Consider the following 25,164-nt stretch of genomic DNA (forward strand, 5'->3'; position numbering starts at 1 on the left):
TAATAATCGAGTGTTGTTGGATCATTTCAATAAATAGCAACAACAACAAAAAAACGAAATTGCTATGTATTTGGATAATTATTTTTAAAGATAGAGTGAGATGGCGCGTTAATTACATCGTAGTACAATGTATTTCACCGCTCTGGCCCTTTAAATTATGTGGCCAAATCAGAGCGTGCACGGAAGTTATTGTTTGTGGGAATAGAGGGGGATTTGTGTGTGTGAGACAACATTTAACGGGAGTAGCTATTTGAAATAAATTAAAGCGTTGACGTCCTCGTGCAAAATTGAGACGTTTTGAAAATTAAATCCGATAATATAGTTGGCTAATTTACTGAAATAGCTAATCAGTGCAGTGTTGTTGATATTCTTCTACTAGCATAGCTAGCTAGCTAGCTAACGTTAGCGTCTTGGCTAGCTAGCTAGCTTCTTCAGCTACCAAGCATTATGCCTTCATACAAAGAAGTGAGAAACAGCAACCGCTGCTATTATTTCATCAAATTCACCTTAAATGTCTACTCAATGCTGTTCTCGGTAAGTGTTGTTAATATGGACTTGTTGGTTTCAGGGACAGGGTTGGTGACCACTAGCTAGCTCTCAAGAACCCAAGCAGGAAATTGCCGTCTATTTGAATGGGCTAGGGGGACCACATTGTTGGCTGTCAGAAAACCACCACCTTTGTTTAGCTATCTAGCCAGTGTAGTAGCTAGCTAGTATAGCTTTCGGTATCTTCCTAGCTCGCTAGCTAACTCTCTAGTGCCAAATTGCTTGCCAGAAGATCGAATAATACCAAGGAAATATTACTGTGTGTACACTTTGTCTGATATAGTTCATTTAGTTCATTTACCTCACTAGGCTACACTCTCCTTTCTGCTTTGTGGTACAGGGCAGGGCGTGGGGACTACTGAGTGATACAATGAAAGGGGTGGAGTGCGTCCTCTATTCCCTACATAGTGCACTACTTTTGACCAGAGCTCTATCTGGGTCCTGGTCAAAGTAGTGCACTATATAGGGCATAGGGTGCCATTGGGACAATAACTGTGTGTTGAGAGTCCTTTACTACACTAGACTACACTCTTTCCTTTCTGTGTTGTGGTACAGGGCAGGGTGTGAGACTACTGAGTGATACAGTGAAAGGGGCTAAGTGGGATATTTTATTTTTGCTAGACATGTAATGCAGAGACATGTAATGCAGCCTGGTGTTGACAAGCCTCTTCTAGGTGTTCTGAGACATGTAATGCAGCCTGATGTTGACAAGCCTCTTCTAGGTGTTCTGAGACATGTAATGCAGCCTGATGTTGACAAGCCTCTTCTAGGTGTTCTGAGACATGTAATGCAGCCTGGTGTTGACATGCCTCGGTTAGGTGTTCTGAGACGTAGGGTATTTACAACATTGTAATTACAGCTTTTCAGGGCAGTAGTGGGTTACACAGGTAGGTCTAATTCTCTTAAAGTCCATGACATGCTAGCCTACATGACACATCTTTAATTGTGTGCGCTGTAGGCTTTAAGGCTAGTGACGCAGTTTACAGAGTATTAAAAGTATTGTTTGTCTGTTTAGAATGAGGGAATTTGCATCATGGATGTATTTTACAGCAAATAAGTATTTTGGGGGTGAATAAGCATAACCTAAAATGCTGCTGAGTCTACGGCTGAACTTTCTAGTGCCATTTTGTAGTGAATAGCCTAGTTTGCTGAGTGTTTAATTTTCAATTATGACACCATCTCATTGCACAGACTGTCACTGTCTACCAGTGTCACATGATTTGGGGTTTCTGACACAGCCTTTTCAGGAAGGGCATGCAACCAACCCACCCACACGCAACACAGCACCATATACCTATCTCTGGGTACCATGTGGCACAAGTCACAGACTGTAATTTGCTTTACCAACTGTACTTTGGTGATAAGCGTTGCCTGCAGTAAAATTGTTGTGCGTCCCCTATACCCTACATAGTGCACTACTTTTGACCAGTGCTTTATGGGCCATGGTCAATTGTAGTGCACTACGAAGGGGATAGGGTGCCATTTGGACATACGAAGGGGATAGGGTGCCATTTGGACATGCTGTGTGTTGAGAGGCTTTTACTCTGAGAGTGAGGGCTTGAGATTGCGAGCCCCCTGTCCCATTTCTCCTAAGAGGGATGAACTGTACTCTCTGCTCTGCTTTGTCTGTGAAGATTATGCATTAACCCAGTAGGATGCTGCTATGTCAGTCTGTACTGTCATCCCACCACCAGGCAGAGAGGATGCTACAGCTGAAAGAGAGAAGGAAGGGGACTGGGAAAGTTAGTAAGAGATAAGGATGGGTGGCTTGCTGACTTTAGCTTGCTTTCAATTCGTTTTCTTGGCTATACATCAGTATAGAGCTGTGCGATATGGACAAAAGTTGCGATAAATTGCATGAATTGATACGATAAGTAGAATGATAATCTTCTAACATTAGTGTCTGTTTAAAAAAAAATTATCCTGTGAACTACTACTACCAGTTTGATGGTAGTAGCCATCAATTGTCCCATTAACAATCACCCATATTAGCAAACCTATTTCATTTCAAACATCACATTTCTCTAGTATAGGCTACATATCGTCATGAAGGACATCAGCAAAAATGCTTGGGATAAAATTGATCGGTATGATAATTTATGTAATAAAATTCAACCTAACCTTGATTAGTGACTCAGTGTTTAAGTGATGTCTTTATGAATGTATATGGAGTGCCAACGACACGGCGGTGGTGGGCCTGATCGCCGACGGTGACAAGCCCTGGCAGAGCGGTGCCAGGAAAATAACCTCAATGTCAGCAAAACTAAGGAGCTGATTGTGGACTATAGGAAACAAGGGGAGCGGGGGGTCAAAAGCTCCAAGTTCCTCGATGTGCACATCACAGAGGACCTGACATGGACCAATCACACCACCACTGTGGTGAAGAAGGCGTAACAGTGTCTCTTCAATCTCTGGCGACTGAAGAAATTTGGCATGAGCCCTCAGATCCTCAAGAAGTTCTACAGCTGCACAATCATCTTGACCGGCTGTGTCACCGCCTCTACTGGAACGCTCTACACGGGGTGGTGCGGACGGCCCAATACATCATGGAGCTTCCTGTCCTCCAGGACATGTACAGTGGCAAGAAAAAGTATGTGAACCCTTTGGAATTACCTGGATATCTGCATAAATTGGTCGTAAAATTTGATCTGGTTTTTGTTTTTGTGTGCTTAAACTAATAACACACAGATTATTGTATTTTTCTTGTCTATATTGAATACATAATTTAAACTTTCACAGTGTAGGCTGGAAAAAGTATGTGAACCCCTAGGCTAATGACTTCTCCAAAAGCTAATTGCAGTCAGGAGTCAGCTAACCTGGAGACCAATCAATGAGACGAGATTGGAGATGTTGGTTAGAGCTGCCCTGCCCTATAAAAAACACTCACACAATTTGAGTTTGCTATTCACAAGAAGCATTGCCTGATGTGAACCATGCCTTGAAGAAAAGTGATCTCAAAAGATTAAGAATTGTTGACTTGCATAAAGCTGGAAATGGTTACAAAAGTATCTCTAAAAGCCTTGATGTTCATCAGTCCACGGTAAGACAAATTGTCTATAAATGGAGAAAGTTCAGCACTGTTGCTACTATAGGTCGACCGATTAATCGGAATGGCCGATTTAATTAGGGCCGATTTCAAGTTTTGATAACAATCGGGAATCGGTCATTTTGGATGCCGATTTTGCCGGAATTTGTAATTTTTACAAATATTTTCTTTCCTCCACACCTTTATTTAACAAGGCACATTCTTATTTTCAATGACGGCCTAGGAACGGTGGGTTAACTGCCTTGTTCAGGGGGCAGAACGACAGATTTTTACCTTGTCAGCTCAGGGATTCAATCTTGCAACCTTACAGTTAACTATTCCAACGCTCTAACCACCTGCCTCACGAGGAACCCGCCTGTTACGCGAATGCAGTAAGAAGCCAAGGTAAGTTGCTAGCTAGCATTAAACTTATCTTATAAAAACAATCAATCAATCATAATCACTAGTTATAACTACACATGGTTGATGATATTACTAGTTAATCTAGCGTGTCCTGTGTTGCATATAATCGATGCAGTGCGCATTCGCGAAAAAGGACTGTCGTTGCTCCAACGTGTACCTAACCATAAACATCAATGCCTTTCTTAAAATCAATACACAGAAGTATATATTTTTAACCTGCATATTTAGCTAAAAGAAATCCAGGTTAGCAGGCAATATTAACCAGGTGAAATTGTGTCACTTCTCTTGCGTTCATTGCACGCAGAGTCAGGGTATATGCAACAGTTTGAGCCGCCTGTCTCATTGCGAACTAATTTGCCAGAATTTTACGTAATTATGACATAACATTGAAGGTTGTGCAATGTAACAGGAATACTTAGACTTATGGATGCCACCCGTTAGATAAAATACAGAACGGTTCCGTATTTCACTGAAAGAATAAACGTTTTGTTTTCAAGATGATAGTTTCCGGATTCGACCATATTAATGACCCAAGGCTTGTATTTCTGTGTGTTATGTTATAATTAAGTGTATGATTTGATAGAGCAGTCAGACTGAGCTATGGTAGGTAGCAGCAGGCTCGTATGCATTCATTCAAACAGCACTTTAGTGCGTTTTGCCTGCAGCTCTTCGCAATGCTTCAAGCATTGCGCTGTTTATGACTTCAAGCCTATCAACTCCCGAGATATGGCTGGTGTAACCGATGTGAAATGGCTAGCTAGTTAGCGGGGTGCGCGCTAATAGCGTTTCAAACGTCACTCGCTCTGAGACTTGGAGTAGTTGTTCCCCTTGCTCTGCATGGGTAACGCTGCTTCGAGGGTGGCTGTTGTTGATGTGTTCCTGGTTCGAGTCCAGGTAGCGGCGAGGAGAGGGATGGAAGCTATACTGTTACACTGGCAATATTAAAGTGCCTATAAGAACATCCAATAGTCAAACGTATATGAAATACAAATCGTATAGAGAGAAATAGTCCTATAATTCCTATAATAACTACAACCTAAAACTTCTTACCTGGGAATATTGAAGACTCATGTTAAAAGGAACCACCAGCTTTCATATGCTCTCATGTTCTGAGCAAGGAACTTAAACGTTAGCTTTCTTACATGGCACATATTGCACTTTTACTTTCTTCTCCAACACTTTGTTTTTGCACTATTTAGACCAAATTGAACATGTTTCATTATTTATTTGAGGCTAAATTGATTTTATTGATGTATTATATTAAGTTAAAATAAGTGTTCATTCAGTATTGTTGTAATTGTCATTATTACAATACATTTAAAAAATTGTCCGATTTAATCGGTATCGGCTTTTTTGGTCCTCCAATAATCGGTATCGGCGTTGAAAAATCATAATCGGTCGACCTCTAGTTGCTACTCTCCCTAGGAGTGGACATCCTGCAAAGATGACTGCAAGAGCACAGTACAGAATGCTCAATGAGGTTAAGAAGAATCCTAGAACGTCAGCTAAAGACTTACATAAATCTCTGGAACATGCTAACATCTTTGTTGATGAGTCTACGATACGTAAAACACTAAACAAGAATGGTGTTCATGGGAGAACACAATGGAAGAAGGCAAAAAAACATTGCTGCACATCTGAGGTTCGCAAAAGAACACCTGGATGTTCCACAGCGCTACTGGCAAAATATTCTGTGGACAGATGAAACTACAGTTGAGTTGTTTGGAAGGAACACACAACACTATGTGTGGAGGAAAAAAGGCACGGAACACCAACATCAAAACTTCATCCCCACTGTAAGGAGGGAGGTGGAGGGAGCGTCATGATTTGGGGCTGCTTTGCTGCCTCAGAGCCTGGACAGCTTGCTATCATCGATGGAAAAATGTATTCCCAAGTTTATCAAGACATTTTGCAGGAGAATGTAAGGCTATCTGTCTGCCAATTGAAGCTCAACAGAAGTTGGGTGATGCAACAGGACAACGACCCAAACACAGAAGTAAATCAACAGAATAGCTTCAACAGAAGAAAATATGCCTTCTCGAGTGGCCCAGTCAGAGTCCCGACCTCAACCCAATTGAGATGCTGTGGCATGACCTCAAGAGAGCAGTTCACACCAGACATCCCAATAATATTGCTGAACTGAAACAGTTTTGTAAAGAGGAAAGAGGAAAATTCCTCCTGACCGTTGTGAAAGTCTGATCCGCAACTGCAGAAAACGTTTGGTTGAGGTTATTGCTGCAAAAAGGAGGGTCAACCAGTTATTAAATCCAAGGGTTCACATACTTTTCCCACCCTGCACTGTGAATGTTTACACAGTCTGTTCAATAAAGACATGAAAACGTATAATTGTTTGTGTGTTATTAGTTTAAGTAGACTGTGTTTGTCTATTGTTGTGACAGATGACGATCAGATCACATTTTATGACAAATCTATGCAGAAATCCAGGTAATTCCAAAAGGTTCACATACTTTTTCTTGCCACTGTACACCAGGGGATGTTTGAGTAAGATCGTCAAGACTCCAGTCACACGAGCCACAAACTCTTCACTCTGTTACCATCTGGCAAGCGTTTTCGGACCATCAGGTTCCGAGACAGTTTCTACCACCAGGCCATCAGAATGCTGAACAGCTAACACTAGCTTTCTCCCTGCACAGACATGCATCTCAGAGACTATCTGGATCTCAGAGACTATCTGCAATTTAGATTATTATTATTTGCACTCTCCAGTCTCCACACATTTAACCCTTACACACAAACAAACACACAAGCACCCACACTCAAACATGTTATTTTTGATGTTACACTTATTATTGTTATGATACATATTGACTAATGTACTGCATTGTTGAGGGAGCTAGCACACAAGCATTTCACTGCAACTTTTATACCTGCTGTAAACTGTGTATGTGACAAATACAATTTGATTTGCCTATGGGGAAATCCCCCATCTCTATGAGTCACCATAGACAACCTTTGAGTGCTAGCTCCATTGTGTGCCCCTATAGTTAGGCCTCTAGTTGTGGATGTGCTGCCTGAAAGGTGGTAGAATAGAACGTCTTTAAAGCAGACTATTGAACAGATCCTAGTGCTCTCTGCCTCTTTTCTATTTGTCATATTTTAATTTCAAACCATAGCCTAGGCTAATGGATGAGTCAGCAGATTTAGATGGTGAGTCTATTTTACTCATCCAGTTACTTTATCAGTTAAATGTAACCCTGCCCCGCCATCACTCTCTTTCCTCCACCATTTTTAGTGAATACTCGTCATCATGGAATCAATCAGCGGGTATAATGAATCGCTCTCTCTCTCTCCCTCTTAGCTCAGGAATGCTCAACTCCGTTGTCTTATATCAATGGGGAGTTGACTATTGATAACTGGTCTTGCAATTTGCTAGCAACAACATTAAGTCACCATCAGTTGATACTTGTAAAAATGTCTATTCTGATAACGCTTACCTGTACTTATGATTGACCTCTACAACCGTGCTCCTTTGTCTTGCTCAACTGGAGACGTAGCGGCCTTGATGTACTATGTGCTGGGATTCAATTGGTACATGCACATTCACACTGAGTTGTGCAACACAAATTAGGGAAAAGTCGGTGGTTGTCGTCAATACATTTTTTAATGTGGAAGGACAACAGTTGTACAGGTCAAACATAGGTACCGGTAGGCATTTTCAGAATTTACATTTTTACAAGTAACGACTGATGGTGACTCAATGTTGTTGTTAGCAAATTGTGCGACCAGTTACCACTACTCAACTCCGCCTCGATATAAGAGAACGGAGTTGAGCGTTTCTTAGCTATCTCCCTCGCTGCTTTCTCACCCTCTCTCACACCCCATGACTCTCCCTCTCACCTCACAGGAAATTGCAGTCAATTTCATGTTCAATTTTCACCCCACCTTTCTGTCTGTAGCTCTGTCTCTCTGCCTGTCTCTCTCTCCCTACGTCAGCCATACTGCTGCAGAGTATGAACTAGTACAACATGTCAGGGACTTCCCCCGCTTAGATTTTTATTCTCACAATTCGTTCTAACTTCTTTCGTTAATCCTTTTTCCTTTCAGCACTGCCTCCTCTGCCGTGTTCAGATGTAATGCCTTGGCTTATGTTCCCCCAAGAGCTCCCCTGGCCCACAGCCATGCAGGAGCACTCACTGTTAATGAATGCTATTTCTCCTTGTCTGTTCAATCTGCTTTGTGTAATTTCACACAGTTTTGCGTGTAGGTTTCCTTTGGGAAGGAGAGAGTCAGTCGACTAATCCTTTGAGAGAGTATGTGTACTGTGTAGCCTATTTGCATTGCTTCTTATCAGTCTGAAGTTTGTTCTTTTGTAAGATGATGGGTTTGTCTCCAGTGTGTGTAGCCTCCTTCTTACGCTACACTACAGTGGATGACAGAATGAATGAGAAATTGGCCAACCACTATGAGTGACTTAAAGTAGGCCTACATCTTTTGAAAATATCCACTGGACACAGACGTCATTTTAACATCTAGTTTTGATTTACATGTTGAGTTGTCAACTAACGTGAATTCAGTGTGAAATCAACCTACAATTTGACCCTATTTTGAGTGAAGTTGGGTGAAAACAATATGAAATTCCCTTACGTTGATGACTTTTTGCAAATAGAATCAGTATTCCACGTTGATTCAACTGAATTTTTGCCCACTGGGTAGGGACATTTTCCGGTGTTGGGCGGGGTGGTGCTGGCAGTCGTGCATGTACTAAAGTAGGGAAAGAGTGATGAGGCTTGCTCTCTTAGTGCAGATTGCCTCTCTTCCTAATTGAGAATCAATAGGTAGGCCTATGGGGTTAAGATTGTTTGTTGCAGAAAGAAATTACTATCATTATGAGTCAGTCTGCATTCCAAATGGCACCATGTTCCCGACATAGGCTAGTGCCTTTATAGTCCCTTTAATTCACTATAAAGGGAAAAGGGTGCCATTTGGGATGCAGACAACGTGAGATCCACCCTGCCATGGTTTTGAAAGCTCTCAAATGGCACACCAGGAGGTAGTCAAGTGGGGTTTGTTTGATGCTAACAAGGCTGATGCCATAACAACACAGCAGCTAGCCTAGGCATAGTTCTCTAACCACCATCTCCTGTCGTCATTTGCCAACTTTAATTTGGGCAGCAGCCAGGGTGTGTGCAGGAGCACCAGCACTAAAGCCCTTTGTGTTTCCTAATTGACTACAAGGAACAAGGAAAATGGGTCGTATCTTCAGGATGCTACCACTAGAGAGGAAGACATCCATGGCGCTGGTCAAAAGAAGCGCACTATATGGAATAGGGTACCATTTGGGACTTATCCATGCTATTTTGAAGAAGTCCATGTTATTTGACATCAGCTATGAGTTTACAACACAATCCAAGGGAAACGGAAACTTTGAACATGCGGATAGCTTTGAACGTTGCTTGCTTGGTTAGGCTTTCTATGCACACTGCTATCATGAAATTATGCTTATTCAGAAAGATGGCACACTGCAGAGCTCTGACCATCTCACCCCAACCCCTACCCTCTCTTCTTCCCCCTCTCCCTGCCTCTCCCTCTCTCTCTCCCTTCCCCAGCTCCTGGGCCTATGTGTGTTGTGCGTGGGGGTGTACGCGGAGGTGGAGCGTCAGAAGAACCGTACCCTGGAGGGGGTGTTCCTGGCCCCCGCTGTGGTGCTCATCCTGCTGGGCCTGGTGATGTTCACCGTCTCCCTGGTGGGCATGGTGGGCTCCCTCAGGGACAACAAGACCCTGCTACACATGGTGAGAGAGGAGAGGGATGGAAGATCGAGAGAGGGAGGGACTGAAGGGGGGATATGAGGAGCGATGGAGGTTAGGATGGAAAAGAGGAGGGATGAAGGAAAGAATAGGAGGGTTGAGAGATTAGGTAGAGGAGACCCAAGGTATATGGAGCGAGAGGGAGTGGAAGGAGGAGGAGGGGGACAAGACAGGACAAGGGGACTCTGCTGACTGGGATATGTCAGTCAACTTGAGGATGGTGTTTCCTATCTCAGCCCAGCAATCTCTGGTCCCTCTGGCTTGATGTGTACATGGCATGCTAAGTGCATTCTCTCCCTCTCTCCATCTGTCTTCCAGTTTTTGTGTGTCCTGTGTGTGCTACTGTTCCTGCAGGCTGTGGCTCTCATCGTTGCGCTCATCTTTGAGAAAAAGGTCAGTTCTCTCTCTCTCTCACTCACTCACTCACTCACACACACACACACACACACACACACACACACACACACACACACACACACACACACACACACACACACACACACACACACACACACACACACACACACACACACACACACACACACACACACACAGCTGTAACACGTGATGGATGAGGAATTTCATAGCTTATCATCCCCCTCTTTCTCTCTCTCCCTGTAGACATCAGCCCTCTTCCAGAGCAGTATACGAGAGGGAATTAAACACTATTACGATGATCTGGACTTCAAAAACATCTTGGACTTTGTGCAACAGAAGGTAAGAGGACTGATTCCCTTTTCATTATCAGAAGCAACAGACAGGAAATAGTGGTGTGTGTGTACTGAATGAAGAGGCCACTGATCGTTTTTTATTTAACTAGGCAAGTCAGTTAAGAACAAATTCTTATTTACAATGACAGCCTAGGAACAGTGGGTTAACTGCCTTGTTCAGTGGCAGAACGACAGATGTTTACCTTGTCAGCTCGGGAATTCGATCTGGCAACATTTCGGTTACTGGCCAGACGCTCTAACCACTAGGCTACCTGCTGCCCCACTGGGCGCACACCCACACATTACCCACTGGACACACACCCACACATTACCCACTGGACACACACCCACACATTACCCACTGGGCACACACCCACACATTACCCACTGGACACACACCCACACATTACCCACTGGGCACACACCCACACATTACCCACTGGGCACACACCCACACATTACCCACTGGACACACACCCACACATTACCCACTGGGCACACACCCACACATTACCCACTGGACACACACCCACACATTACCCACTGGGCACACACCCACACATTACCCACTGGGCACACACCCACACATTACCCACTGGGCACACACCCACACATTACCCACTGGACACACACCCACACATTACCCACTGGGCACACACCCACACATTACCCACTGGGCACACACCCACACATTACCCACTGGGCACACACCCACACATTACCCACTGGGCACACACTGGTTGAATCAACATTGTTTCCAAGTCATTTTAATGAAATTGCGTTAAACCAACTTGGAATAGACGTTGAATTGACATCTGTGCCCAGTGGGTAGGGTTGCAAAGAGAAGGTATATTACTGTAAAATGTATATGTTTACCAGTAAACTACCAGGATTTTCAAGGATTATATGTAACCTATCACAAGACATTTGGTGGCCCTTTTGGGTACTTCACATTATCACCGGTGTCTGCAATTATCTCTGGCCTCTCTCTGACCTTATCACATGTAAAATATAAGTTATTTTTTATTTATTTCACCTTTATTTAACCAGGTAGGCTAGTTGAGAACAAGTTCTCATTTGCAACTGCGACCTGGCCAAGATAAAGCATAGCAGTGTGAACAGACAACAACACAGAGTTACACATGGAGTAAACAATAAACAAGTCAATAACATGGTAGAAAAAAAGAGAATCTATATACAATGTGTGCAAAAGGCATGAGGAGGTAGGCAATAAATAGGCCATAGGAGCGAATAATTGCAATTTAGCAGATTAACACTGGAGTGATAAATCATCAGATGATCATGTGCAAGTAGAGATACTGGTGTGCAAAAGAGCAGAAAAGTAAATAAATAAAAACAGTATGGGGGTGCGGTAGGTAAATTGGGTGGGCTATATACCGATGGACTATGTACAGCTGCAGCGATCAGTTAGCTGCTCAGATAGCAGATGTTTAAAGTTGTTGAGGGAGATAAAAGTCTCCAACTTCAGAGATTTTTGCAATTCGTTCCAGTCGCAGGCAGCAGAGAACTGGAAGGAAAGGCGGCCAAATTAGGTTTTGGCTTTAGGGATGATCAGTGAGATACACCTGCTGGAGCGCGTGCTATGGCTGGGTGTTGCCATCGTGACCAGTGAACTGAGATAAGGCGGCACTTTACCTAGCATAGCCTTGTAGATGACCTGGAGCCAGTGGGTCTGACGACGAACATGTAGCGAGGGCCAGCCGACTAGAGCATACAGGTCGCAGTGGTGGGTCGTATAAGGTGCTTTAGTAACAAAACGGATGGCACTGTGATAAACTGCATCCAGTTTGCTGAGTAGAGTATTGGAAGCTATTTTGTAGATGACATCGCCGAAGTCGAGGATCGGTAGGATAGTCAGTTTTACTAGGGTAAGTTTGGCGGCGTGAGTGAAGGAGGCTTTGTTGCGAATTAGAAAGCCGACTCTAGATTTGATTTTGGATTGGAGATGTTTGATATGAGTCTGGAAGGAGAGTTTGCAGTCTAGCCAGACACCTAGGTACTTGTAGATGTCCACATATTCTAGGTCGGAACCGTCCAGGGTGGTGATGCTAGTCGGGCGTGCGGGTACAGGCAGCGAACGGTTGAAAAGCATGCATTTGGTTTTACTAGCGTTTAAGAGCAGTTGGAGGCCACGGAAGGAGTGTTGTATGGCATTGAAGCTCGTTTGGAGGTTAGATAGCACAGTGTCCAAGGAAGGGCCAGAAGTATACAGAATGGTGTCGTCTGCGTAGAGGTGGATCAGGGAATCGCCCGCAGCAAGAGCAACATCATTGATATATACAGAGAAAAGAGTCGGCCCGAGAATTGAACCCTGTGGTACCCCCATAGAGACTGCCAGAGGACCGGACAACATGCCCTCCGATTTGACACACTGAACTCTGTCTGCAAAGTAGTTGGTGAACCAGTTGGTGAATGATAGTTGATAGTTATGTGATAGTTATTATGATAGTTATGTGTTCCATTTTCATTCAATTTGACAACATTTCTAGAAACATGTTTTCACTTTGTCATGATGGGGTATTGTGTGTAAATGGGTGAGAAAATAAAATGTATTTAATCAATTTCTGAAGGCACTGTATATGAATACTTAAAAAAATATATATAGTTATTTTAATTTAAATTACCAACATTACGATAGATTGCCATAGATTTTCTATTAAAGCTGCAATATGTAACTTTGGGCGACACGACCAAATTCACATAGAAATGTGTGTTATGTCCTTTTCATTGAAAGCAAGTCCAAGAAGCGGTAGATCTGTTCTATGTGCTCAATTTCTATGCTTCCCACTCTTAAGTTTATTTTTTGTACACCAGTTTCAAACAGCTGAATATACAATATTTTTGGTTATGGAAAATATATTTCACAGCGGTTTAGATGTTACAATGATTCTCTACACTATGCATTACTTGTTTTGTCACATAATCTGAAATTAGGTGAAATATTCACATTTTTGCATCCAGCAAAAGCGATTTCTGCATAGTGCATCTTTAATTGCCAAAAGTACTGAAGATTCTGATAACTTTGGTAAATTACCGGTAGTTTTGCAGCCCTAACTGACATGGATAGAGCATGATTGATCTAGTAAAAAACAATAGACTTAACAGATTTATTATTAAACATCTCTCTCGCTCTCTCTCGCTCTCTCTTGCTCTCTTGCTTTCTCTCTCTCTCTAGTTCTCTTGTTGTGGTGGGGACGACTACAAGGACTGGGGTGTCAATCAATACCATTTCTGCAATGGCACCGGGCCACTGGCCTGTGGTGTCCCTTATACATGCTGTGTCCCCCAAAAGGTGAATGCTAAAACCGTTCTCCACTCCTCTGCTTTTCACCTCTTATCTAGACTGTGTGTGAATGAATGAAAGGAGCTCTGAAAGTTAGGATCTGATAACACATGAACCTTATCCAATATTATACCTGCCCTCCCTATCAGCCTATTAGTCTCTCACATCTCTGGGGGAGACATGTTTCTGTGGATCTCATTTAGTGCTCATCCAGGCTCCCCACGCACAGAACTGTATGGCAACAAGGGACCACTTTTTTAGTGGAAACAAGATCGGAAATTGGGCTGGCTGTGTGAATGCAGTGACTGGAGGGATCCATGTTCTGCTCACAGTAAAGCCTCTCTCCACCTGCCAGTACTTCCCCTGGCCTCATGGTGCATTACTAGGTAATTAGCGCTGGCTGAGTTGGTTACAGTGAAATGTGTAAAGCCACTCAGGCACAGGAAGAGACCCCGAGACCTCAGCGTCAGTGGAGAGAATGGGAGCTAATTCAATTAATTTACTGAGCTCATGATTCATTCTCTCCCTGTCTAACTCACGCTCTGGCTTATCTCTTTCTGCCCTCTTTTTCTCTCACACAGTCTTTCTCCCTCACTCTCTTCCTCTCCCTCTCTGTCTCGCTCTCTCTTCATCTCCTTATCTCTTTGTAATGTTCTCTCTTCCTCTCTCTCTCTCTCTCTCTCTCTCTTCATCTATTCCTCTCCCTCTCTGTCTCGCTCTCTCTTCATCTCCTTATCTCTTTGTAATGTTCTCTCTTCCTCTCTCTCTCTCTCTCTCTCTCTCTTCATCTATTCCTCTCCCTCTCTCTTCCTCTCTCTCTTCCTCTCCTTATCTCTTTGTAATGTTCTCTCTTTCTCTCTCTCTCTCTTCGTCTCTCTCATCCTCTCCTTCTCTTTTCCTCTCTCTCTCTCTCTCTTGCTCTCCTTCTCTCTTCCTCTGTCTGGTCTGTGCCCACGCAGGGCAACTCCAAAGCACCAAACAGCTATGAACACAGATTAGGGGATGTCCAGCTCTTTTTGTGTGTGTGTGTGTGTGTGTGTGTGTGTGTGTGTGTGTGTCCAACGTGCGTAAATATATTTTTAACTTGGCCACTACAAGCATATCTGACTTAAGAAGAAAAAAACTACAAACATTTCCTATCTTTGCACAGAAGAATGGACAATACATGAATCCTCTTCTTCATAATCTTCATCTCTTCCTGACTCATTTTTCCCAGGTGGGAGAGGTTGTCAACACTCTTTGTGGTTACAAGACTCTCAGCCAACAGGTAAGGGTAACATAAGTTGCTATATTCCACTCCTATTAGACTGTGACCCCCCCCCCAGTGTTCTGCTCACTTTTTGGCCTTCATTAGTCTGTGGCGTTAGTCATTCTGCACAGTGACAGAAGTTACGTCCCAATGGCACCCTATTCCCTACATAGTACACTACTTTTGACCAGGGCCCGCATCGGGACGCATTCGGAGATTACAAAAGGGAAAAGAGCAGCAGCAGGATCATTTACTTTCATGGCCTCAAAACATTTTTTTTTCTCTAGCTGCAGCATGCTGAAAATAAGGTAGACTAATTGAGTCACAATATATTGTGCCAGCTGGTAGTGGCTGGTGTTGTGATATTGATTCAGCTGTCTCTGTTTTCGGTTCTTGAGATGTTCTCACCTCCATATTTTGGGGAATAGTTTATTAGTTTTCAAGGCACAATATTCGTTTGTCGTAGTAGATAAAAAATAAATCATTTTCTATTGTTCATTGTAGTGCCTCATCATCTGTGAAATTACTGTCTTTCTGATGACATGTATTTAAAACAAAACTACAATCAGTCAAATGCATCTCATGTATTGTAGTCTCTCTTTCATTCTACCTGTCCTCTCTCTTTCTCTGTCAGCGTGAGCTCCTGGATGAGGTGATCCATGTGCGGGGCTGTATCCATGCTGTCAACCTGTGGATGGGAGACAACGTGGGAGCAACTATTGGACTCTGCTGTGCAATAGGGCTGCCACAGGTCAGTCACAGACACAGACAAACACCCAACACACATGCTTGCGCAACTGCCTCCAATCAGAGAACCACCTTACCTGACCCAGGTGTGTGTGTGTCTAGTCACTCAGTCGCCTCATGCCTGAGAGGTTTCTCACAGCCTCCTAGCCAGTCTGTCTCTGTCTGTCCACTACTTCATTCGTATTTTGTCTTCCGGTCACCCAGATCTCAACAATGGACGTGTTCCAAATGGTATTCTATACCCTATATAGTGCACTATCCTTGACTAGGGTCCATCCTACATGTATCTTAGCCAGCTTCCACTTCATGATACCTCTGTAGTGCTTTCATAACCAAGAAGCAGCTGGATGATTTTATTGTGTTATAAAGTCAGTTGTAATGGATCAGGGTTTGTTGTTTACTATTATTATCCATTCACTTTGATTGTGTTTTTGTCTAGTTTACAGCTTTTGTCTGTCTGTGTCTGTCTGTCTGTCTTTTTTTTTTTTGTTGAAGGGGTTGGATCAGCTTTAATATTGCGGATAGATTCTTGCTTCTATCAATGTAATTGTCTGCATCATTTCAACATTTTTGGGAAAATATATATATCCATATACAGTTGAAGTCAGAAGTTTACATACACTTAGGTTGGAGTCATTAAAACTAGTTTTTCAACCACTCCACAAATTTCTTGTAAACAAACTATAGTTTTGGCAAGTCGGTTAGGACATCTACTTTGTGCATGACACTAGTAATTTCTCCAACAATTGTTTACAGACAGATTATTTAACTTATAATTCACTGTATCACAATTCCAGTGGGTCAGAAGTTTACATACACTAAGCTGACTGTGCCTTTAAACAGCTTGGAAAATTCCAGAAAATTACGTCATGGCTTTAGAAGCTTCTGATAGGCTAATTGACATCATTTGAGTCAATTGGAGGTGTACCTGTGGATGTATTTCAAGGCCTACCTTCAAACTCAATGCCTCTTTGCTTAACAAATTGGGAATCAAGACGTCAGAAAAAAAATTGTAGACCTCCACAAGTCTGGTTCATCCTTGGGAGCAATTTCCAAAGGCTTAAAGGTACCACGTTCATCTGTACAAACAATAGTACGCAAGTATAGACTCCATGGGACCACGCAGCTGTCGTACCATTCAGGAAGGCGACGTGTTCTGTATCCTAGAGATCAACGTACTTTGGTGCGAAAAGTGCGAATCAATCCCAGAACAACAGCAAAGGACCTTGTGAAGATGCTGGAGGAAACAGGTACAAAAGTATTTATATCCACAGTAAAACGAGTCCTATATTGACATAACCTGAAAGACCGCTCAGCAAGGAAGAAGCCACTGCTCCGAAATCGCCATAAAAAAGCCAGACTACGGTTTGCAACTGCACATGGGGACAAAGATCATACTTTTTGGAGAAATGTCCTCTGGTCTGATAAAACAAAAATAGAACTGTTTGGAGGACAAAAGGGGAGGCTTGCAAGCTGAAGAACACCTGTCACGTTCTGACCTTAGTTCCTTTTTTATGTCTTTATTTTAGTTTGGTCAGGGCGTGAGTTGGAGTGGGCATTCTATGTTCTGTTCTGTATTTATATTTCTATGTGTTTGGCCTAGTATGGGTCTCAATCAGAGGCAGGTGTCAGTTGTTGTCTCTGATTGGGAGATTTAGGTAGCCTGTTTTCTATTGTGTTTTGTGGGTGATTGTTTCCGTTTCAGTGTTTGCACCATTCGGGACTGTATCGGTTTTCATTTGATTCTATTGTTCTTTTTTGTATTCATTCTCGATTAAACATTTATTATGGATACGTACCATGCTGCATTTTGGTCCTCCTCTCCTTCCACCAACGAAAGTCGTTACAACACCATCCCAACCATGAAGCATGGGGGTGGCAGCATCATGTTGTGGGGGTGCTTCGCTGCAGGAGGGACTGGTGCACTTCACAAAATAGATGGCATCATGATCATGAGAGAGGAAAATGATGTGGATATATTGAAGCAACATCTCAAGACATCAGTCAGGAAGTTAAAGCTTGGTCGCAAATGGGTCTTCCAAATGGACAATGACCCCAAGCATACTTCCAAAGTTGTGGCAAAATGGCTTAAGGACAACAAAGTCAAGGTATTGGAGTGGCCATCTCAAAGCCCTGACCTCAATCCTATGGAAAATTTGTGGGCAGAACTGACAAAGCGTGTGTGAGCAAGGAGGCCTACAAACCTGACTCAGTTATACCAGCTCTGTCAGGAGGAATGGGCCAAAATTCACCCAACTTATTGTGGGAAGCTTGTGGAAGGCTACCCAAAACGTTTGACCCAAGTTAAACAATTTAAAGGCAATGCTACCAAACACTAATTGAGAGTATGTAAACTTCTGACCCACTGGGAATGTGATGTAAGAAATAAAAGATGAAATAAATCATTCTCTTTACTATTATTCTGACATTTCACATTCTTAAAATAAAGTGGTGAGCCTAACTGACCTAAAACAGGGAATTTTTAGTAGGATTAAATGTCAGGAATTGTGAAACTGAGTTTAAATGTATTTGGCTAAGGTGTATGTAAATTTCCAACTTACATACATAAATTCAGCAAAAAATGAAACGTCCCTTTTTCAGGACCCTGTCTTTCAAAGATAATTTGTTAAAGTCTAATGCTTTAATATTTAATAATTTCTGGCCTCCGAATTCATATTCATTATATAAATAGGCCCTTTTAATTTTGTCTGGCTTGCCATTCCAAATTAAATTGAATATTTTTTGTTCATATAATTTAAAATGCAGGTCACTAGGTGTAGGCAAAACCATAAGCAAATAGGTAAACTGTGATATGATTAAAGAGTTATTAAGGGTGATTTTTCCACAAATAGACAGGTATTTTCCTTTCCATGGTAGCAAGATCTTATCTATTTTTGCTATCTTTCTATTTTTTTGGAGTGAGATCATTTCTTTCTTTCAGGCTATGTATACCGAGTATGCCCACATCCCCGTCAGACCATTTTATTGGTAAACTACACGATAATGTAAAAGTTGAATTTTTTTGTGATCCAATATGAAATATAGTATACTTATCATAATTTGGTTTTAATCCCGAGAGGTTAGCAAAAGTATCTAGATCCTCCATGAGACTGTGGAGGGATTCTAATTGTGGTTTTAAAAGAAAACATGAATCATCAGCGTACAATGACACCTTTGTTTTTAAGCCACGGATTTCTAATCCCTTAATATTAATGTTTGATCTAATTTTAACAGCAAACATTTCGATGGCAATAATAAATAGATATGCCGATAGTGGACAACCTTGTTTTACCCCTCTTGACAGTTTAAAACTATCTGAGATGTAGCCATTATTTACAATTTTATATCTAGGGTTACTATACGTAACTTTAACCCATTGTATAAGAGATTCTCCAAATTGAAATATTCTAGGCATTTATATATAAACTCCAGTCGTACTTTATCAAAAGCCTTTTCAAAATCAGCTACGAAAACCAGGCCTGGTTTCCCCGATATTTCATAGTATTCCATTGTTTCCAGTACTTGTCTTATATTACCTCCAATGTATCGTCCATGTAAAAAAAACTGTCCGAGTAGGATGAATAATATGACAATACCTTTTTAATTATATGCACCAAGCATTTAGCTAGAATTTTTGCATCACAACACTGAAGTGTAAGATGCCTCCAATTTTTAAACGGACTGGATCTTTATATATACCACTTGGATCCTTTCAGTAATAATGAAATCAGACCTTGTTGCGTGTCCCATAATCCACAGTTTATATAGGAGTGGTTAAAACATGCTTATAATGGTCCTCTGAGTAAATCAAAAAAAGTGGTATGCATTTCTATGTTGAAGATTGAAAAAGAATTTGGTGCGTTTTTCCCGTATTCCATCCAGTTCGCTTAATTTTTATAATTTATTACACTGGATCTTTCTAGAATAAGTTCCTCCATTTCTTTTTCCTCCATCATATTCTGTGCCACTATGGTACAGTTTTTATTGCTATCTAACTGTACTGTTAGTCCTTCAATTTCCTTTATTAATATACATTATTTTGATCTAAATTGCTTTTGTTTTATAGATGAGTACTGAATTGCATGGCCTCTAAAGACACATTTAAAAGTGTCCCATACAGTAAGGGGATCTGCTGTACCTATTATGTCTGAAAAAGTCAGTTATAAATTCTTCTGTCCTAGTTAAAAACAAGTTATCATCTAGTAGGCTTTGATTACATTTCCAATATCCTCGCCCACGTGGAAATTCTGTAAGAGTAATATATATGCCAATTATGTGGTGATCCGACCGCATTCTGTCCCCTATCAACACTTTTTCAACTTTTGGTGCCAGAGAGAATGACATAAGAAAGTATTTAAAACCATATTACAATCCCCCACCATAATAATAGAGTCTAGTTTTGCTTGTAGAGTTGATACATTCTTATATATATCTTCAAAGAAGCTTGGTTCATCATTATTTGGACCGTATAGGTTAATAAGCCATATCTGTTTATTGTCCAATAACCTATTTAAAATAATCCATCTACCTTGATTATCTGTTGTCTGTCTGTCTCTAACTTATTTTGTCCCCCCATCCTCTCTTCCTCTCCTCTTTCTCTTTCATCCATTCTCTCTATTCCATTTCCTACCCCGGCCTCACTCCTCTCCTGTGCTGTGAAAGTTTTGCAGCCAGACTTCTATGCGATCCCCCCTGGAGACGTGTAATAACACCACATACTGAGTCTGCAGCCGCTGCACTATTAGGTCATGAGTCCAGTAGCAGACAGACAGGCAGTCCAGTATCAGATATTCCAGTCCAGTATCAGACAGACAGTCCAGTCCTGTAGCAGACAGACAGTCCAGTCCTGTAGCAGACAGACAGTCCAGTCCTGTAGCAGACAGACAGTCCAGTCTTGTAGCAGACAGACAGTCCAGTCCTGTAGCAGACAGACAGTCCAGTCCAGTAGCAGACAGTCCAGTCCAGTAGCAGACAGACAAGTCCAGTAGCAGACAGACAGTCAAGCCCAGTAGCAGACAGACAGTCAAGCCCAGTAGCAGACAGACAGTCAAGCCCAGTAGCAGACAGACAGTCAAGCCCAGTAGCAGACAGACAGTCAAGCCCAGTAGCAGACAGACAGTCCAGTCCAGTAGCAGACAGTCCAGTCCAGTAGTAGACAGTCCAGTAGCAGACAGTCCACTCCAGAAGCAGGCAGTCCAGTACCAGACAGTCCACTCCAGAAGCAGACACTCCAGAAGCAGACAGTCCAGTCCAGTACCAGACAGTCCAGTCCAGTAGCAGACAGACAATCCAGTACAGTAGCAGATTGTTCAGTCCAGAAGAAGACAGTCCAGAAGCAGACAATCCAGAAGCAGACAGTCCAGTCCAGTAGCAGACAGACAGTCCGGTACACCAGGGTTCAGTAGACCACAGACTGGCTGCAGAAAACTTTCTCAAATGGAAAAGGAAACTGGGGGTTCTTATCAGGCCAGCTCAGGTGAACTAGTCCATTTTTAAAGCACTGGGGAATGGACAACAGCACGCTCAAGTTGACTTGCCCAGGCATAGCTCACCTTGGGACCAAAGTAAGATATTACTTAATTCAAAAGTTGGATATTTGTGTGCCTCTGCAACTTTTGTAGTGTCAGGTACATATAAGCACATTAAACACACACATGACAGTGCATTATATTTAAGTACATAGTTACATGGTCCTTGTATCTCCAGCTGTAATATTTCCACATGGCTGTGGGTACCAGTCCCTATGGGCCCTGGTCAACAGTAGTGGAATATAAAGTGAATAGGGTATCAGAGTCTAACCCTAACTGGTCTCTCTGGTCCTCTATGTTCCCTCTCTCTCCAGCTGATGGGCTGTGTGGTGTACTAGTCCCAGTGTCAGAGTCTAAATGCTACTGGCCTTTCTGCTCTGTTCCCTGTGTCTTTCCAGCTGATGGGCATCATGCTGAGCTGTATGTTCTGGAACCTTCTGGTGGAGATGAGTGAGTCCATGGACATGGTGGACTTCAAGATCCTCAAGAGGGCTGGCTTCGAGTACAGCGAGCTGGACCTGGCTGGTGCTGGCTGCTGCCTGTGTCTGCCCAGAGATGGAGGCTACCTCCCTCTGCCAGCCTTAGATCCCATCTTGTCTGACCCTGACCTAAAGCCCATCCCCATCCGGGTCCAGCGGCCCCTGCCCGTCCAGGTCCATAGGCCCCTGGCCCAATCCCTCCAAGACCTCCAGCTATCTGGGCTTAGACTGGATGAGGTAGACATTGGGCGGAAGCAGAATAAGCAGAAAAGAAGGGAATATTGATTTGTGAATTTCCTCAGTTGTTTTGTTGTTGTTTTGGTCACTATGTTTGTTGAAGGACAGGTTAGACCTGGTGTTCTATTTGGTGATCAAACCAATCAATGGTCATTAACTGACAGGATTACAGGTTATAATGGTCCCGTTTCTAGTTGACTCATTGCAGATGCATGCCAGATCTCAATTCCTGGATAGGTGTTTAACATATCAGCTAACCGCAGCATATGATATAGCAATCTGATTCCCGACTGCTCAGTCGATGATGTGGCACACAACAATTGGTTGATGCGATGCATGTAGTTGGTCTGGAAAGCGACCAGAGGTATGGCACTTTGGCAAGGCATTATTGGCGCAATCTTTTTCCTGTTTTTATTTTGAAATCCAAACCTTTCAAAGAACAAGATGCTGCAGTGGCTTTTAGGCACCCCTTTAAGTGTGTTGTTTTTTTGTTAAGTTTTTAAAATGTAACTTTCAAATGGAGCTGCCCTCTCTGCATTATTTAAATATTTCCTATCATTTTGTTCCAGGTATTTTGGGGGGTTTTGATTTTGAGCTTCGTCTCAAATGCTGAAGTTAAAGCATACCTCAGGCTGTAGTCAGAAGAAGATTTACGTCATGTATATTTACTATACAGACTTTATGAAATGATCAGTTTGAGATGATCATTCTAGTCAGAGCAGAGAAATAGTCAGTCTTGTCTTGCGTGTCTGTGAAGGATGTGTAGCCTAATGTTTTTTAGTATGAACTCTTCGATTCCATTTGTACCGGTATGTATGCTATGAACTGCCTATTCAGGAACAACGTGGGAAGCATGTGTGTTTTGTATTTTAATTAAGTTTTTAAAAAACAGTTTACAGCTCTTTTAGGGTCTCATCAGGGGTTTTCAGTCTCTTAAACAATTTCCGCCATATTTATTATACTTAGCAGTTTTGGTACAAAACCAACATTATAAGAGATAAAACAAATCCAGTCCAAACAGGGGCGGACTGGGACCAGGGGCAGACTTTTCCCCCTTGAGGTCCCCATTGTTACCCAGATAATGATCATTTTGTGCAAAAATAAAAAAGTTACATAGGCCCACTGGGCTAAAAATGGACCAGCCCATCTGGCATTTGCCCGAATAGCCAGATGGCCTGTCCGCCCATGAGTCCAAATTATATCAATCCATGTTTAGCTAGGATCTTTTTTCATATCTGATTTATTTTAGATTAATCTTAGCTCTGGACTTGTATAAACACTACTGTCATTGTCAATAAAGCCGTTTTGAACTTGATTTCTTTGCTGTAATGTCATCTGTATTCTGCCTGTAAACATGTGATGTATGCAACCATCTCCCATGAAAAGTATGGTTGCGTCCAAAATGGCACTATAACCCTATGGGCTCTGATCAAAGGTAGTGGACTATAAAGGAAATTGGGTGGCATTTGGGATGCACCCTGGGTTGGCACACAGGGCAAATTGCAGCAGATGCTTGGAGGCAGGCTAGAGATTGATAGTACCACCACCAGTAGCATGTGCTGCTATGTGCCTTGAGTTAATATGAAGCCTATGCACTTTGCATTCACTCAAAAGGGAAATGTCATTTCACAGATGCATTTCTGAAATGGATAACTGCCAATGCCTATCCTAGATCTGTTGGCTTTAATCGTCAATCATTACTCGGTACTTTACCCTGCAGTTTAGAGACTGCTGCCCTATGTACATAGCTGTCATCAAGGCAACGGGTGGCTACTTTGAAGAATCTCTAAATTTATTTTGATTTGTTTAACACTTTTTTGGTTACTACATGATTCCATATGTGTTATTTCATAGTTTTGATGTCCTCACTATTATTCTACAATGTAGAAAATAGTAAAAATAAAGAAAACCCTTGAATGAGTAGGTGTCCAAACTTTTGACTGGTACTGTATGTATATATATATATATATTCCGGACTCTGACATTGCTCATTCTGATATTACTTAATTCCTTCAACATTTCTGGGATTTGTGTGTATTTGTTAGGTATTACTGCACTGTTGGAGCTAGAAACGTAAGAATTTTGCTGCACCTGCGAAAACATACAAAATATGTTAACGCGAACTTTCAAATTTGAGTTGATTTTGAATTGTCAGTCGTAGCCCTGGTCAAAAAGCTGTGCGCTACAGTATATAAGGAATAGGGTGCCGTTTTGGACTCTGCCATAGAGTGGTATCCCCTTTGACATGTTCGACTCTCCCAAGCTGCTGCTTATCACATTAAAAGGAAACACTTTACTCTCATAATGGAATTCTAAGAAAGACTCTTTGAATGAAATGCATATACAGGTATGCATCAATTCATTTCTACAAACAGAACATGACACATATCTTGAGGGGCAGAGAGATGGCTAGAATAGAGGGGGTAGACGGAGAGAAAGACAGACAGTGCCCCCCACCTCTCTCTATTCTACCTCTCTCCGTGTCTCTCTTCTCATCTCTGTGATGGTGATCAAGAGCAAGCGGGTGGAATAATTATATACAGGCGAGAGGCTCAATGGGAGGAAATGAATTGCGTCGCCAAAATAACACTCGGTGGGCTGAGTGCAAGAACGAGACGCATCCAAACAGCCATTATGATAATAACATGAATGCTGCTGTTGGTAATTACCAAGAGCAGACAGGGAGCCTCTCAAGGACAAACCCCCACGTCCCCTATCCCCCCTCTCAGAGCTGATCTATGACTGAGGTTTAGACTGGGATTAAGATGTAACAGATGCAAAATCAATGGCTGGTACAGATAGTGCCTGTTCAAACTTTGATGGAAAGAAGGGTTTTTGTGTCTTGTTATCTATGGTAGTTCTGAAGCGAGGACTATAAGAGAATTTGAGAAAGATGGCAGATGGGAAAATCACAGAAAACAATAATGGAAGGGCAAAATTACTTGTTTTTCATGTCTTACATGTTTCGCAGAAAGGCAGAGCAGAAGTGGAGAAAGTCCAAGTTGCAGGTTCATTATGATATTCTGAGAGAGCAACTTGGCATGCATAACAAGGTGTCACGAACCGGCTCGAAGCCCGTAACAAAAAGGGAGACCATGTGGAGATAAGGAATAACAAAAATATATTTATTAACTAAAGTAAACTATAA

At 42.2% G+C, this 25,164-nt stretch overlaps 1 protein-coding gene across 1 annotated transcript; it reads left to right on the forward strand.

Moving 5' to 3' along the window:
- On the forward strand, nt 1-23,331 carry LOC129826556 (tetraspanin-15-like). The gene is made up of 8 exons (XM_055887438.1): nt 1-534; nt 9,562-9,747; nt 10,081-10,155; nt 10,384-10,479; nt 13,669-13,785; nt 14,993-15,043; nt 15,660-15,776; nt 21,699-23,331. Exons 1-8 carry the CDS (start codon nt 448-450, stop codon nt 22,062-22,064), a joined length of 1,095 nt encoding a protein of 364 aa, XP_055743413.1. The 5' UTR covers nt 1-447; the 3' UTR covers nt 22,065-23,331.
- The last annotated feature ends 1,833 nt before the right edge of the window (nt 23,332-25,164 follow it).

Source organism: Salvelinus fontinalis, chromosome 28 (assembly GCF_029448725.1).
Source record: "Salvelinus fontinalis isolate EN_2023a chromosome 28, ASM2944872v1, whole genome shotgun sequence".
Lineage (NCBI taxonomy): Eukaryota > Metazoa > Chordata > Actinopteri > Salmoniformes > Salmonidae > Salvelinus > Salvelinus fontinalis.